Genomic DNA, 17,615 nt, shown 5'->3' on the forward strand with positions numbered 1-17,615 from the left:
TCCACTGCTCCTGGTTGCAATTGCTTGGCACTTTAGCTGCCAACAGATAGATGAAAGAGATATTTTATATAAAGCCACAGACGACAACCCCAAGAGGGAGAAAGAACATTGGATGGAAGGCTCAACAACCTTCGACACAATGCTGACGGCTAATGAGCTAATACCTTTGTCTCAAGGGTAGGGAGTTTCTTTTCAAACATGTAGAGTTATTTATGCTATTTTTAAGAATTTCAAAAGCTCTTTCAAAATCCAGGGTTTGCTCTAAAGAGACTCAGAAGAGTGACTCTGTAAGAGAAGGGTTGTGGGAGAGGAAAGGGCCTTATACTAAGGAAAGAGAGTTATTGCTTTCAAATGTCAGCATGTGACATGAATTAAGAGGCGTTTTTCTTTTTTAAAAAAAAGCTTGAGAGCTGTAATTCTTTTAAAACCTTCTAACAATTCCCAGAAAGTTAAAGCAAAATGAATCTGAAAACAATTTGTCAGTTACAAATTATATCCCTATAAATTTTCTAATACAGAAATCTTAGGATTATAAAATGCAATCGATGAAAACTGTGGGAAGATTGTCAATGGAGATGATTCCTTTCCACGGATTGAAGTTTTAATTGAAGACTTTAAATTTGGTTACCCTACTGTTACCAAGAGATCAGGTCCATAACTTCCCCTGCCCCAGCCTCCCTGTAGTCCAAAAAATTAGGAAACAGAAGTTAGAAAAAAAATGGGTTAATTGACTGTTTGGGCAAGTCAGGGACAGAAAGAATCTGCTTCTTCTTCCATATATCTGTGAGACTTTTCCAGTATAAAGAGAGCTATAAATGGAACCAGAAGATGTGTAGACTCAGCTGTGAGACTCTGACTGGTCCTTTCCCAGGGGCACCACCACCCCTCCATTCTTAGTTATGGAGAGGCAAAGTGTCTCTTCAGAATCAGAGCCTCCAGCCCACGATCAAAGTCCAGGATCATAGCTTTCACACTACTGAAGGAAGCCATGAATGTAAGACATAAAGCGGGAGGAAGTTATCACTCTCATTAAAGTTGGTTGTGCCTTAGAAAGCTCCTACACATGCGGATTCAGTGCAGCGTCATACCTTCCCTTTGAACATATTCACATTAGAACACGGGGCACACACAGGCCCACTGGCAGACGACTATCCTAATAGCATTGTTTGTTGTTGAGATGGAGGTCTGCTATATTGCCTAGACTGGCTTCTACATGACCCAACTGGCCTTGAACTCACAGTAATCCTGCTGTCACCGTCTCCTGAATTGTGGGATGACAAGTATTTGTTTCTATGCTTGACTACTAAAGGATTCAGGAACAGACTAGGTGATGACGTCAACTGTGTGATGTTCTGTGTAAGATTTTACAGCCTGAATCCACAGGGAAGTGTGCCAACTGGAAGTTGGCATGGCAGCTTTTCCTCACCTCAAGAAAACAAACAAACAATAAACAAAACAATAAACTGTGACTGGCCTTCCCAGCTCTAGAGAGGGAGCATGGCATGTAGGCCCTCCCGATCTTTCAAATCTTCTCTCGGCCTCTTCATTGTGTGAGTCTGGGCACACAATGGGCATTCCTCGATGTTTTTCTATGCCTCAATTTTGCGTCAGCAAAGCAGGGAGTAAAACTCCCTTCTTTGAAGGTTTGTTGGCTGTTTAATTCAATTCCTCTAAAGTTTTAGGACGGTTTATCAACAGATCCTCAAAGGAAGACATAATAATTACTGACACAGGAAATTTCACATCCTACAAATTTGCACCAACCAAAGGTGACTTAGTTTCTTAATGTTGTTTTAGTGCGCCCAGACTTAGTTTGGTCAGGCAAACAGTTTTCGAGGAGGCCAGCACTGCAGAGACAAAAAATCACACACATATTCTCTCTCTCTCTCCCTCTCCCTCTCCCTCTCCCTCTCTCTCTCTCTCCTCTCTCTCCCTCTCCCTCTCCCTCTCTCTCTCTCTCCTCCCTCCCTCCCTCCCTCTCTCTTCCTCCCCCCCCTCTCTCTGTGACCTAGTATAAAATGGTCAAAATGAAACAGAAGAGATGGGTACTGAAGGCTCTGGCAAAGGGACAAGGCTGGGAGGGTTTTAAAGAAGGCCTTCTATTCAGGTGGCCTGGCAGGCCACTGTAAACACCAGGGTATTTAAGGAGGAAGTCAGAGCCCATTGTGGTCCACCAAATGGATGTCTCTTCAGTGTAACAGAGCTACAGATGGCTATCAGCACAACAGAGCCGCCTCCTATTCCTCTCTGCCTGGTCATTTCCTTTACTGAGTTGAATGTAAGACCCACCCACTGGCGTGGTTCTCAGCATTATAGGTTTTTAGGTCAAACAGAAACCCCAGGGAATGCCTGAAAAAGCCAAGCCAACAGTTACCTCTGCCCAGACCGGATGACACGGAGCTACTGCTGTTGTGTGTAGCAAAGTCCACACTTGAGTGACATTCCCTGCTGGAGCATTGGAGCGTGTGTGATCTGGCTCAGAGCTTGGTTCAGAAGTTGCTGAAGTTATCTAGGGAGGCCTTGGTTCTCCTTAGAAGGCTGAACAGAGGGCCCTGCTGGGTGGCCTTCATTATCATCCTCACCTAGGCGTGCCATGGACGAGACACGGGAGTCGCTAGCCTTGACTGTGCATCTTCTTGCTGACACTGGGAACGGCTCGCTTCTGCAGCAGGCGCTGGACCAACTCCTGAATTGCATCTGCCCAGAGGTGCGTCTCTTCCTGGTGTCTGAACGGGCCAGACCAGTGAATTACCATGAAAAGTACCATCCCCGGAGGGCCCGTTTCCCAGGGATGTCTGTTTCGCTCTTTCTTCAGGAAAGCCTAGGACAGGAGCGGCTGTTTCGAGTCTTGGACTTCCTACAGCATTCACCCTGGCAAGGTTTCCCTACCCAGCATGCACAGGGGAGGCCTTGTACCTATCTCCCTGCCAACCAGGAATTCTACAGTCTGCACAACCAGATGCCAGTGTGGGGCATAAGGCCAGTGCATTGTGGCACTGATATCATCAGAGTGACTCTGTACTGCAGTTTTGATAACTACGAGGATGCCATCAGGCTGTACGAGATGATCTTGCAGAGAGACGCCACGGTGCAGAAGAGCAACTTCTGTGTCTTTGTTCTCTATACCACCAACGGCTTCAGCCTGCAGCTCTCTCTGAAGCAGCTGCCTCTGGGAATGCCAGTGGATCCCAAAGAGTCTTCCGTGCTGCAGTTCAAGGTTCAAGAGATCGGCCAGCTGGTGCCTCTTCTACCCAATCCCTGTGTTCCCATCAGCAGCACCAGGTGGCAGACTCAAGACTATGACGGCAACAAGATTCTGCTCCAGGTATTTGGTTTCTTGTGTTTCTTATATGTGCCAGGGTTACCAGCGTTGGTAGGGTCAGAGCCAGGGCCCTGGAAACTTAAACAAGCTAGGCTTGGCCACCCATCCTCAGTAGGTCAATTAAAAAGATGGAAAATGTGAAAAACAGAGACAGGAGTTCTATTCAAAGCAGAGACATTGGGAGAACCCTCTCCCTGACATGAAGTTTAGGTTTAAATAGAGGGCAAGATATATGTGTGTGTATCTAACTAAGTAGTCCTGGCCTGGGTGTGGTCCTAGTTAGCATCTATTCATCATTGTGTCAGTTCCGACCTCTCCTGCAGAACGGTTGGGCAAATTGTAAAATCTATCTGGGAGTCAAGCTCCCCCCTCTGACTACCATCAGGGCCCCAGCTTTCTCCTTTCTGCAGCATGAGAGTCCTGGAGAAATCTGAGTCTCCCCATTGCGTCATTAGTCAAAGGAGGGGCACGAACATTTCTTCTAAATAGCCGTATCCCTGCCAGGATGGTCACACAAGCACATGGAAAGGTATGATGCTGTCTGCATGAACCCTAGAGGTGGTTTTCAACCTGATTACATTTTAAAAGACTGGCGAGATTTTAGACTTGCGCATGCCAAGTTGTTCCACCGTCTGGGGAGTTTCTTACAAACTAATAAAAGGGCTCATTGCGTGATTTAATAGATACTGCAGTTGCATTGTATTCTAATAGATACAATCACAGGCTTCAAATTATACAGGCTCCTCATGTGACAGGTAAGTAACGTCTGACTTGTGTGAATCTTCAGCTGAAAAGCCCGCAAGCCTGACAATGCTCCCTCCCCAGAATGCCCTTCACTATGCTTGTCACCCATCCTTACACATGTTGCCCCCTCAGACTCAGTAATAATATTTCTGGAAATTTTGGAGCGTCTTGCCAGAGTTGTGCCTGTTACTGGGGGTAATGGAGCTCTCCCTTTTTGGTTCTTAGTCTCCTTAATAAAGGAATTTAAGAACAGACCCAGGCAGAAACTCAAGGGCAAATTTCTTGGCATTTAAAAGAAGAGGAAGAGGAAGAAGAAGAGGAGGAGAAAGAAGAGGAAGAGGGGGAGAAAAAGGAGGAGAGGGAAGAGGAAGATGAGGAGGAGAAGGAGGAGGAGGAAGAAGAAACAATTCAGTGCAGGCAAGCTGTAAATCTCAACAGGGGCCAGAGGAGGAAGATAAGGAAGAGAAAAAGAAAAGCCATGCTGTCTAAGTTAGTCTGCAGGGAGGTCAGTCATGTGTCAGGGAGGAGCCTTAGAGGAGGAGGAAAGCCTGAGTGTTATGGAAAGCACACTGGAAGAAGGGTAAGAAACCAGGAAGAGCAGACAGCATATGAAATAGCACGGGTGCTGCCAAGGCCCGATCAAGGCTATGGCAACAATGCCACGAGCTTTTTCCACAGACTTAAGGAAGGGCGAGTTGTCATGGTGTCTGGGAGGGTCAGGTTTGCATTACTATTATCTTCATCTTGCAGAGTTCTCTACCACTGTCAAATTCAAGCACAAACCAAGTTCAATACCCAGGATGCCTTCTACAGAAAATCTGAAAACCACCCCTGTCAGCCATCCTCCCGACGCTAAACACAGCCAGGTGTTTACCTAGTCATGATGGCTGCCATGTGCTGTCCCTTGCGGCATATGATGTGGCAGCTAAGCTTTAGCATTTAGTAGCTGTTGTGACTTTAGCATTTAGTAGCTCAGTGAAGGTGATACTGGCATCTTCCTGCTTTAAGGTTGCTAATCTGCAAGAAATGGCGTAACTGCCGTAAATGCGCATCGTTACATTTTAGCTGCTGTTGTACAGCTACTAAGATTCTCAGACTACTAACTTTATTTAATCCTTATAACAATCTATGAAGTTACTACCATTCCTTTTACAGATGAGAAGGCAAGGGTACACTCATTTGTCCAAGACACAGCTAGGGTGTATCTCTGTCAGGTCTCAAAGTCTGTTTGACTAATGGTGGCACCATAGAGGTGAGGTGGGGCATGGGAGATGCGCAGGGTGGTGGCGGTCCCTGTGTTCACAAGTATGCAGGAGTTACATGACAGTCAAAGCAGATATCCCATGGTGTCTGTCCTTGGGAAATGATCAGAACTCTCCTTAAGGCCGAGTGTATGAAATCATACCTGGTAGCAAATGTTACCATTCCCCTTGTCTAACTTCCTTACCATCCATTTCCCTTAATTAATAAAACATGAATTATATGGATTATATCGTGAACAAATCCTTTTCTTTTTCCCTTGAGTAAAACACAGGAGATATTTGTTGAACAAAAGTGAAGGCTCCAGACAGCTGGGAGGGGACCCCCAAGATGTGGAAATCAGGGTTCATTTTTGTGAGTTCTTTGTTTTACCGATAAAAGAATTTAAAATCAGACCCAGTGTGAGGGAGATGTCTTGTCTGGTAAAGGTGCTTGCAGCCACACCCAAGGACCTGCTCCCACTTTCTAGGACTCCCCGGGGTGGAAGGTGAGAAGCAAGGCCACAGAGTGGTCCTCTGACCTCCACTCGCACTGGGGTCACCACACAAGCGCTGTGATTACCACCTTCCTGCTTAGGTGCCTTGTGCCCAACTCCCCAGTTCCCCAGACGTCTGAACTTGCACATTTAGTTCCGGTTAAGCTCTGGAATTAAACTTAACATGCTGGCATGCGGCAGGGAGCATGTCCCTGTTTGCTCCCACTCTGAAGGCTAAGTGATGTTTGACTGGGAGACACAGATAATTAGTCATTTCAGAAAGCTGAATCAAATTTGGGGAGTCTAGAGAAGATTTTGATGAGGGAAAATCCAGTAAGGAATATGAAGATGACTCTATTGTCTCGGGATGTTTTAGAAGTCTCAGCATCCGTTAAGCAGGGGCCCAGTGTGAGTCCTTCATTCTAGTGGCCTCCCTTGAACTCTACCTTTGGGTACATCTTACTTTCTTGGGATAAGTGTTAGGGCAATAGGGACAGATGATGAATGGTCTTGTTTTTGTAACTAAGAGGCCCAGGTCTTAAATTAGCATCCCTAGGATCCAGTTCTTAGCTCTGCTACCTTGTTCTTAGCTCTATAATCAGTTCATAATAGTCCAATAAAGTTTCTGGATTAGACTCCAATTGGACCAATATAGACTCTATTCTCTCCTCTGAATTGATGGTTGTACCCAAAGAATGGAGTTCCGTGATGAAGTTAGTCCTGAGGCAGGGATCTGGCTTGAACTTCAGGTGCTGTGTGGGGTCACACTGATATCTGGAACTGTCACAAAAGGATGAAGGGCCTTAATTAAGATCCGAGTGGAGAAGGCAATTGTTGAAAGTTTGCAAACAAAATTCACTTAAGAAAATCATATCTGCTGCTGAGAGGATCAAAATCACAAATTAACCTCTCTACAGATAACCCTCCATAGGGCCTGGGTGGGGGCAAAGAGCCCGGAGTGTGCCGCATACTAATCCCAAGGTGCCAGGGAGAAACTTTCTTGAGGAGAAGTGCTGAAAAGATCTGCATGAGCTAGAAGACACAGCAGGGGTCAACCATGAACGGGAGGAATGTATTCCGAAAGGAAGAGACAGTGTGTAGTACAACACATCCTTAGCAGGACACAGTGCGCTGCCTGAGGCTGCACAGAACTGCAGTAGACGGAATGATATCATGGCACATGGATGGACCAGTGGCCAGAGGCCAGGTCTTCGGAAATATGATCCATCCTGGGCTAGGAGCATCAAGAAGGAAGGCAACTTTTCTAATTCACTCCGATGAAGGCAGTATTCAAGCTAGTGCTTGAAAATGGGAGCCATGGGCATTTGTACATGCGTGAACACTTGATAGACAGCTTTGTTTCTAACTTTAGCATAAGATCCAGCTCCTGGTGCAGCCTGTGGGCAGCACTGACGTGTATAGTTTGTGTTATGAGAATCAAATGAAAGAACATACATGCAAGCGCTTTGTCCTGTAGAAACTTGCGGAGGCCGCGCCAAAGCAGAGCAATGGCCGCCTTTGGGCATCAGAGGCTGTTTGTTCTTTCTAAGGGACACTGTCCACAAAACTTCTTGCCATCACTCCAAATCAAAACTCCACATCTACTAAACTGGATTCAGCATTCCTTCTTCAGAACAGCACTGGGCAGCCCATGCTCTATTCTGTCTTCCTGAATTCACCTGTTTAAGGCATTTTCTGTAAGTTGAATGATGCAATCTTGTTTCTCCAGAAATAAGCGGTTTATTCAAGGACTTCTTTCTTGCATGTCCAAGCTGTACTCATGCAGACTTCATGACCTCTTCTTCTTTGTTCTTACCTTCCTGTCCTCCCTCCCTACACCTGGCTCACCTCAGGCGGTCACCCACTCTCACATCTGCACTTACTGAGTTCCTGGGCTGCACCATTCTTGGCAGGTGAGAGTCAGAGGCATTGACCACTATAGAATAGCAGGTTAGCATTTGAGGCTTCTCAGTGGATTAAGGAGTTTTCAAAACAGTTAAATGGAAAAGGTTTTCCACTTTTCAGTGGTCTGGTGCCATCTGAGAGTTTCTTCACATCTACCTAGTTTGTTTCTACACCATCATTTTTCCCAACTCGGAGATATCTTTTTGTTACCTTTGTGAAAAACTATCAGGGAGACACCGTATTTTTTCCTGTCATAGGAACGAGCCTCGTCCTCAATAGTTGAATCATCCTTCTATGATCATTTTCTCATGTTTTTCAAGCTGAGACTTACAATGAGGGATGAACACTCTCCCTGTTTATCATAGCTGTTGATGTTCTCCGAACTTGGGAAAACCTTTTCTCTTCTCAGTTTGTGGCATTTCAGTTCTTAGAAAGTCGAGCTCCTGGTGATCACAATTCCAATAAATGTGTTTCCATTTGTTTTCTGACAAGAGAAGATTTACGCCTCCTCCAGGGATTTGTCCAAATCACTCAGAATTCTGTCTCTTGGAAATTTCTCATTCTGACAGCCCACACTACATTTCTAGATTGACAAGGTTTTTCTTCTATATGACCTAAAGGTCTCAGGCTCTTCTCTGCCTGCTAGGTTCCCTCTCTAGCTTAGGAAGATTGCAGAAACATCAGTTGTATGAAAAGAGAAAAAATACTCACTTAAAATTCTTTTTCTTTTCTTTTGTCGTGTGTGTGTGTGTTTAGCGTTTTGAACATGTTCCATCTGCACTCTACCACTAAGTTACTTGCCCCAGGTTGAAGTTCTTTAAAATAACCCCATGAGGTCATGAAATGACAGCCAGGTGTTTGGTTATAGACATTAATCTCCATTCTTTTCTCTGTGCAAAAGGAATGGATTTCGTTAAGTGTTAAGCTTTGCCTGTTCAACAGGTACTGAGTTCTTGTCACACAAGAACTTGTCTTGCTGTAGGCAACGTACTAAGTGTGAAAGGCTCTGTGATGAAGAGTTTTATGATACCTTGGCAGTGTCCATGGGTAGATATGCAGAGGAGATAGATGCACAACCCAGCACACAATAGAATGCCAAGTTCTAAGGTCTGTGAGAAGAAACAGCAGTATCAGGTGGTATAAACAGCATTCCCATATACCAGACATCGTTATCATTTTTCTTTCATGACAATCTTGTGATGCTAACGCTTACCTTCTCTTACAGGTGAGTAATGGCAGGCATAGAAATATTAAGTAAGTTGTCTAACATCTCACAGCTAATCAGTGGTGAGGTCACCATGTAGGAGCACCTAATCCAAACGTAGTGACATTGAGAAGACTTCTATGAAGAGATGACGTAGAAACCTGCAGTTGACAGAGCTTAGGGTTCCAAGGGAAAAGGTCCCAAGAGAACCCTTCTAGGTGGAAAAGATGACAGATGAGCGGAACCAACGGGAAATGGCAGACTATACTTTAGGGATTGGAAGACATTCAAAGGGAGAAGGCAATGATGCGTTCTCAAGCATCATGGCTTCTTGCTGCAGATAGGCAAAGTAGACTAATCAAAGGGTTCACCTTCATCTTGAGACAAGAAGGAAGCCATAACAGGATAGTGAAAGGCTCCCCGAGAGGAGAGATGAGAGTAGACTAGTTGGAAGGCCAGAGGACATGATGGTTGCTGCGGGGATTCAGATGAGACCTGCTAAGCTGTAAGGCTAACAACAGCGAGAGCAGAAAGAGCTGTGAGAGTCCAGGAGTCAGAGTCCACGGGAGTAAGTGACTGCTCTACTCGGGGCCTGGAACGGGGCAGACGATACTCTTGCTTGGGAAACAGTGATAATCAGGTAAATGAAGAAAAACAGAGTTTCTGTGGAAGCAGATGAATTCGGTGGTGCAGATGATTTGGAGGGTGCTGTATTTGAGGGACCGGCGCCTGGAAGGGAGTTGGGCAGGTAGATATGAAGCTTTAGAGACAGACGAGAGTGGTAGCTGTGTTTCTGTGACCTAGTCACTTGCATGACTAAAGGCTCAGATATCTGAAGTTGGGCTAGGCGTGTGTATAGGGCAGCAGCTCTCAAACTGTGAGTCAGACCCCTCTGACAAACTCCGGTCTCCAAAAATATTTACCTCACAATTCATAATAGCAGCAAAACTGCCATTAGGACCATGAGAAACTGCTTCAAAGGGTTGCAGCATTAGGAAGGTTGAGAACCACTGTACAGATTAAGAAGGCTCAGGGGAGTTGGAGAGATGGCTCAGTTGTTAAGAGCACTGGCTGCTCTTTCAGAGGTCACAGATTCAATTCCCAGCACCAGCATTCCCTGCTCACCACGTCTGTACCTCCCATTCCAGGGACTCTGCTACCCTCTTCGCATCTCCACAGGCAAGAGGCCTATACATGGTATACAGGCATATGTGTAGGCAAAACACTTATACACATGAAATACAAATACTTTTTTTTTTTTTTAAAAAAAAAAGAGGGCTCAGATTATCTCGGGACAACTATGACATTACATGAACCACGTGAAAAGAAAAACCACCTTTATGGAGCCCGAGAAAGGCAGAGGGGAAGGGGAAAGGAGTAGGTTGGTCTGGAAACCTGAAGAGAAGACCACAGAAATGAAGGATACAGGTCGCAGAGGAAAATCCTTCTAGGTGCTCACAACAAAACTGGCCATAGAGGACTGCAGTACTAGCCGGTTTGTGGAATGATAAGCAGAGGCACAGGTTATGGGGGTAGGGTTAGCAGGAGAATGAAGGTAGAAATATTTCAGAAACAAATGTTGGACTGAAGAGAAGCGGGGAAAAAGCTAGGAAGGGAGAGAGAAGATAGGAGATTTGAGAAGCCTTATTACTAGCTGAAAAGAATGAGGAGAGGGAGAGAGGAGAAGCAGGGGAGAGAAGGGAAAAATGATTGACAGGCTGAAGTCATGGAGAAGGCAGAGAGGGTAATGGAGATCACAATACAGGTAGTGTCTGGTCCCTTCCCCATGGGCAGGATGAACAGAGCTGTAACTAAGGATGGTACCTGCTTCCTCTAAAACAGAAGACCTGAGACCTTCTCATGAGACTGCTGCGATACCAAAGGGAGGTTGCACCTCTAAAGCTTTCGGGACAGTTTAATGGGTGCACAGCAGCAGGGAGACCAAGGAAACAGGAGGACCGGATAGCGCCTGGCTGAAGCCAGAAGCCACAGCTGCCTCGCATCACCAGCTTTTGTAGCCTGTGGTTTTCTACACCCTGGAAATGTTAAGGAAATGTGGATGTGTGACTCCAATTCTGACTCCAGTCCAAAGCTGGGAGTGTTTGGTGGAAGTAATGGCAGAGAGGAAGTGATATGGAAGAAGATGATGTCAGGGGAATGGTTGACGCAATACTCTTCGGCTTTCCATTGGCTGTAGAATATAGGAAGATGGAGGACTAAGAGGCTGAACTCTAGGAACCGTGTTGGTGTCAAAAATTAGGTGTAACATAAGAGAAGTCCTGGGCTTCACTTGGGTACTTCAAAGGCAGAGTGTTTTATGAGAGAGGAAATCTACAGGAGGGGCTAGGGAATCTAAACCGAGAGGAGGGCACGCCTACCAGGCTGGTTCTGAGGGGCCCAATGACTCTGGAGTCCAGGAGATTGCTGACCTAGACCTAACTATGACTTCTAGACCAACTTCATTCTAATTTGACATTAGTCTATGTGTCAAGGGGAAGCAGACTTCTCTTTCTTTCATCTTTTTAAGAGTTATTTACTTATCGTGAAAGAGAGGGAGTGAGAGTGCACGCATGAGTGTGCACACACAAGCGCATGCACACACACACGCACACAAACATACACACAACTATGTTAATAATGGCCCCAAGCACAAAACGACCAGCAGTTCAGATATGCCAAGGAAAAGTCATAAAGTACACCATCATGATGGGGACATGGAGATCTGCAGGGAATCTGAGGGAGTCAGTCTTTCCTTCCACCATGTGGGTTCTGGGTACTAGATGCAAGACAACTGGCTTAATGGTAAATGCCTTTGCCATCTTACCATCTCAATGCTGTCTGCCTGTCTTTCCTTCTTTCCTTTCTCACCTCCCTCTCCCTTTCTTTCTTTCATATAATATTTTCTTAGAGTATATTCATTGTACATATTGATGAGTTTCATAAAGACAAGTTCATACAAGTATATTATTTGTACTTCAGTCTTATTCATTTCTCTTCTTTCTCCATATGCTTGCCATTCCTGATGTGGGATGTGGTTCCCTTTAATTCTTCATACAGTCTCACGTCTATTTTCATGCCATGTATACATATACAATGGGCTGCTTAGTTTTAACTAACACAACCTAGAATTTGACACAACCTAGAATTACTTAGGACAGAAGTCTTAATGAGGAATTATCTAGATCAGGTTAACCTATGGACTTGTCTGTGGAGTTGCCATGCTGGTTAATTGGTTCAGAAAGACCTAGCCCATTGTGGGTGGCACAATTCCCTAGGCATAGGGTTTGAACAGTATAAGAAAACTAGCTGAGAACATAGCACACTATTAAGAAAATAGGGTTGCATACACTTATTTCATTCTGCTCTTGACTATGGATGTGATGTAACTAGCTGCTCAAATTCCTGCCTTGGCTTCCCTCAATGATGGGTTGTAGTCTGGGGGTTTAAGCCAGGTAAATTCTTTCTCCCACGAGCTGCGTTTTGTCAGGGTTTTTGATCATGACAACAGAAATGACACTAGAACATATGGTATTATGCTGTGGAACAATCTTTGTACACTGTAAAAATGCATTGCTCTCATTGGTTAGTAAAGAGCTGACGGGCCTAGCTCTGGGCAGGAAGAGATTGGGCAAGAGAGTCAGACCAGAAGGATATTGGGAAGAAGGGTGGAGTCTGGGGGGTCTCCAGAGACTTAGGAAGAAGAAAGATGAATGCTCTGTGTTGAAAGAAAGTACTACATGACAGAGGGTAGATATGAAACATGGGTTAATTTAAAATGTAAGAATTAGTAACAAGCCTGAGCTATTGGTCAAGCATTTATAATTAATAATTAGCCTCTGTGTGGTTATTTGGGAGTGACTGCCAGGACACAGGAAAGCTGTGCCTGCAATATTATAGGTATATTATAATATAACATGTTATAATACTTACCTATATAAAATGTAGGATCCATAAATAAAATAATGCATGATATATATCTTTTTGAGTCCAGCTTATTTTGCTTACTATGACAGTCTCCAATTGTGTTAATTTTCTGCAGATGACTGACTAGAACTTCATTGTTACGTATGTGTGTCACAATTTCTATGCTTGTGGGAATACCACTCTGGGATGCATATCTGAAGAATTTTAATCCAGAACACCACAGGCTTTTCTTTCTGAAAGCAGTTGGTAGAAAATGAAATGGGGTCTCAGAGTCAAACCTAAGGATTGTTTCTCCAGACTGGGCAATCTAATATTACCCCAGAATGACTTGGGATAGGGGACATTCAACCTGTAATAAGATATTTTTATTAAAAACAAATGAATGAAAAAGAAAGAAAGGAATGGAAGAGTGGGAGAAGGGAGAGGAGAGAAAAGGAGGGAGAGAAGAGGCTGAACCAAGAGGACAGTGAAATGGAATCAGGCGATGTAGTGACCAGCAGGGTTGCAGGAGGCCAGCTGTCCACAAGACAACTACCCAGACACAGCTTTTCTGTGCCCATGGAAGTGTTTTCCAGATTTTCTATGCATTTGAAACACTGAGGAAATGTGTGCATTCTTAATACCCATATTACATCCTTATTTGGATACACTTGAATTTTAAGGATGGGGCGCTAGGGCCTTTTATTATTGCAGTGTGCAACGATGCTCGGAAACAGATGTGTCTCCCGTGGGGTTGTCAAAGTACATATATTAAGGTGCCATGGACATTCATGCAACAAAGCCCCTCAATGCTGGCAGGAATTGGTTCAGACAAGAGCACCACGCTAGATGGGTTCCATCTTGGTAGGATAGGGGTGGGTATCTAGATGTGTGCAGCTCTTTAGGAAATTTATGGAACTTGTCCCATAAATGGAATTTAAGGATCCTGGAGTGGTGGTTTTAAATCTGTATTTTAAAAATCCTGTAGACATGGAAGTGAGGCTGAGAAAGGTTTAGCAGTCAGTGTTACCCCTGACTGCTCCAGTGTTATGGCCTCCAAGCTTTGAAAGTACGACTACTTCATGTTTGGGACCTCCAGGTAAAGAATTTTAGAAAAAAAAACTTAGAGAGAGAGAATGAGTGAGAACTGCTGACTCATTTGATCTAAAGAGAGGAGATATTGGGCAATTATGGGAAGGAACTCAGCATAGATTTCCATTTTTAAATGATTGGAAATGAAATATGAAACATGAAAATTCCAGGGCCCACAAATAGAAATATATTGAATGGTAGCCACGCCATTCATGTGGGGCTTGTCTCTGGTGGCTCTGTTGAGCCAAGGGGCTGGGCTGATATCTCCATAGTGAGACAACTGCTACATGATACTCTCACAAGACATATCTGAAATTTCTAAAAGAAGAAATAAATGTCTCTTATTTGGGGGATTGGCTTTGCAGTTTCTCTATTTCTATCACAGAGAAAAGTTAGAAGAAAGCATGTATGCCTGTCATTTGCAAAATAAAAAAAGAAAAAACTTTGTGTATGCATTCAGTAAGTGACTCATTGTAGACCTGCTTTTTTTCCCCTGTCCTAACTTTTGCCTTCTTGCTTTGGGAGACAATTGTAGTTTTCTCTTTTCCTCTTCAAAGACTCTGTTTTAGCGCAGTGGTGGCTCACATCAAAGCCAGTGCATAAAGCATATAGAGAGCTCTACCCTGACCACACAGACATATAGCCCCCTCTGCTCTCAACCTCTTTGAAACCTCTTCAGCTAGGGGTGGGACCTCATGTGCACTCCCCTATAGATGCTGGAATTTGAACTGTCCTGATTTGTGCAGGAAATCGCAGCCCCTGTGAGCTCGTGAGCACAACAGCCTTGGCCTGTCCATAAGACAGCATTTCGCAATACTCCTCCTCCTTCAGCTCTTACATTCTTTCCGTTCCCATCTTCCATATTACTTGAACCTTGCTGTATGTGTGAGGAGGGGCTTGGTATAAATGAGTTTATTCTCAGCATGTTGATCATTTGTGAGGTTCTACATTAACCACTGCTCGCTTAGAAGAAGCTTCGGTGACCAAGGTTGAGAACAGAATTAATCTATAGGTATAAAAAACTATAGGTATACCCATAAATACTTACAAGGCAGTTGGACGTGACCATTTAGCAACAAAAATAGTAAGTTCTTTCCTAGGACCTATGAATGTAGGAGGAAGGCCACTTGTTTGTCCCCTGCTGCTCAGTCGCAAAATCATCACACAGAAACTATATTATTTAAATCACTGCTTGGCCCATTAGCTCTAACTTCTTATTGGCTAACTCTGACATCTTAATTTAACCCATCTCCATCAATCTGTGCATCACCACGAGGTCGTGGCCTACCAGCAAAGTTTTAGCATGTCTGTCTCCGCCAGCTCCATGGCTTCTCCCTGACTCTGCCTCCTTTCTCCCAGCATGCCATTTAGTTCTGCCCTATCAACAGGCCAAGGCAGTTTCTTTCTGAACCAATGGCATTCACAGCATACAGAGAAGAATCCCACCTCATATGAACTCCCCTCAAAACCATGAGCTTTGACCAGGTGTAAATTCTCTCCTCAGGAGAAGTCCTGAAATCTGACTGTAAAGCCATTGGTTTCCCTCATAACAGTTATGCTATATTTGAGCCAGCGGGTATGTTTTGGCTAGAATTGCTATTAAAGCATGCAGGAGCTAGTGCTAGAAAAGACCACTGTTGTCTTTTCTTCCCCACTGGCCGTGTAGCAGTGTTCAGCCCTAGCCAGCAGATGGCAAGATGGCAGTTTCCCAGGCAGTTGATCGCTCCGAGTCCGGCAGCCAAAGTATACGGTTTCTTACCGTCTAGTTCTGGTGGGCAACCAAGAGCCATGGCAAGAGACTTTTTATTGTGGGTTCCTGTGGGGACTCCTTGAATAGTAACTCATAGAGAGGTACTATATATCAACTTCTAGGGTGAAAATTAGCACGTCCAGAGATTGTCTTGGGAGAGCCCTGTGAAAGAGCTGGCATTTCAGCTTCCCAGGAATCTAAGATGGAAGGTGTCTCGATCCTGTGCAAAGAGAGGGCAGCCATCCATAGAATGGGGATTTTGTTGACCAACGTTGTAAGATTGGAACCAGAATGCAATTTGTGTGAATTAAAATGCTAGAAAATTCATATAAGTAGTCTTGTCTGCTTTCCCAGACAATATGCTCTGCTGTGCATAAATGGTGCCTCAAGAAAACAAGGAAAATTTGTTTTAAAAAGGTACTAGCATATTAACCTGCCTGGGGTACCCACATTTCTGAGACACATCTAATAGGTATTCCTTTATTAGCATGATCTAGTAGAGGTACCACCAGCGTTGGAAGGTTGAATTCCCATTCTGGTCCTTGTCTTGGCAGTGACCATAGGCTTTGACTGTTAAATTATCTGGTCAGGTCGCTGAGTAATGTCTGTGCATGCCATTTCTTTGGGTGTTTAAACTACTAGATCTACAGGAAGTGTGGTGGTGTCATTCCCAGCGTCACTGTCAAAACCAGTAAGAATGAGAGTGAGTAGTGTAGATCACTTTAAACGGATTCATGTCTCACTTCCGCTCAAATGGCATGGCTGAAAGTCAGCCGTGGTGCGGCACAGCAGAGGCCAGACAAGGTGCGTGATGCTTCCAGCAGTTAGCAGTGGAAACCATGTTTCATTGGTTCTTCCTTTCCTTGTCTCGTAGGTCCAACCAAAGCCAGGACTTGGTGTTAGAAATGCTGAGTGCTCCTTCCTGAATGGCAGCCTCAGCCGTGACATGCATCGACAATGCTCCAGGCTGAACTCTGACTCCACACCGAGAACCTTAGAGCCACGGAGCCGGAGGAGCAGGAGCCGGAGGTTCAAAGTGCATTCTCTGGAGCTTCCACAGCCCAGTGGGACATCTGAAAGCTCTAGCGACCCCTTCTGGAGTAGCCCTGGCCGGTCGTCCCTGGCCGATAGCTCTGACACCGGCATGCGACAATACCACTTGTCTGTCCCCATGGAGTCTGAGATGCGAACGCATGCCCTTAAGGAAAACAGCTTCCAGAAACTCGAGGCAGAGACAAACGTTGACACTGGCTTCACCGTCATCAATTCCAAACCCAGGCACTCTTTTATGAGATTTCCCAGGGATTTTCAGAGCAGTCAGCCACCATGCCGCTTGTCGGGATCTTCCTTCGAGGTGACGGCTTCCTCAAACCAAAGAGTCTTAAAGGATAGACTCCATCCTCTGTCACTTCCTGGTCAAAGGGACTTTGGTATAAAGAAGAGAATCTCAAAATGTGCCCATCATCTTCCTGTCCAGGGTGAAGAGAAAGAAGAATTCTTCATCTAGCCTAAAACGAATGTGTCTCTCTAAAAACAGATAAGATAGAATATTCTAGAAACGAAGCATTGTATTAGCTGCCCCTCTCTCTGAAATACCTGACAAAAGCAACTTAAGGAGGGGTTTTTTGACTCACACTTCGGAGGGAAGGTTCATTCGGGAAGTCACGGAAGCGAGAGTGTGAGGCTGCTGATTATGTACCTTTATGGTCGGCAGAGCGGGAGGGAGGATGCCGGGGCTTGGCTTGTTTTTTTTGTTTTTTTTTTTTTAAGTTCCATCTGCGACTCGGGACCATGGAAAGACCCACCCACGTCCAGGGTGGGACTTCCTTCCTCAGTTCAGTCTTTCTGGAAACACTCTTACAGAGACACCCAGAGGTGCATTTCCACGGTGAGTTTAAATCCAGTTAGGTTGACAATGAAGACTAGAACTACCGCTGACGCTGATCCAGGATCGTCCAGT

At 44.8% G+C, this 17,615-nt stretch overlaps 1 protein-coding gene across 1 annotated transcript; it reads left to right on the forward strand.

Moving 5' to 3' along the window:
- The first annotated feature begins 2,593 nt into the window (after nt 1-2,593).
- On the forward strand, nt 2,594-17,325 carry Fam124b (family with sequence similarity 124 member B). The gene is made up of 2 exons (XM_057762821.1): nt 2,594-3,325; nt 16,530-17,325. Exons 1-2 carry the CDS (start codon nt 2,594-2,596, stop codon nt 17,160-17,162), a joined length of 1,365 nt encoding a protein of 454 aa, XP_057618804.1. The 3' UTR covers nt 17,163-17,325.
- Nucleotides 17,326-17,615: the final 290 nt, after the last annotated feature.

Source organism: Chionomys nivalis, chromosome 2, assembly GCF_950005125.1.
Source record: "Chionomys nivalis chromosome 2, mChiNiv1.1, whole genome shotgun sequence".
NCBI classification, from domain to species: domain Eukaryota; kingdom Metazoa; phylum Chordata; class Mammalia; order Rodentia; family Cricetidae; genus Chionomys; species Chionomys nivalis.

Excerpts from the sequence above, each read along its gene's own strand:
- Fam124b (XM_057762821.1), top strand. The coding sequence starts at position 2,594 with ATGGACGAGACACGGGAGTCGCTAGCCTTGACTGTGCATCTTCTTGCT. Across the intron at positions 3,326-16,529 it reads GCAACAAGATTCTGCTCCAG|GTCCAACCAAAGCCAGGACT; the intron begins GTATTTGGTTTC and ends CTTGTCTCGTAG.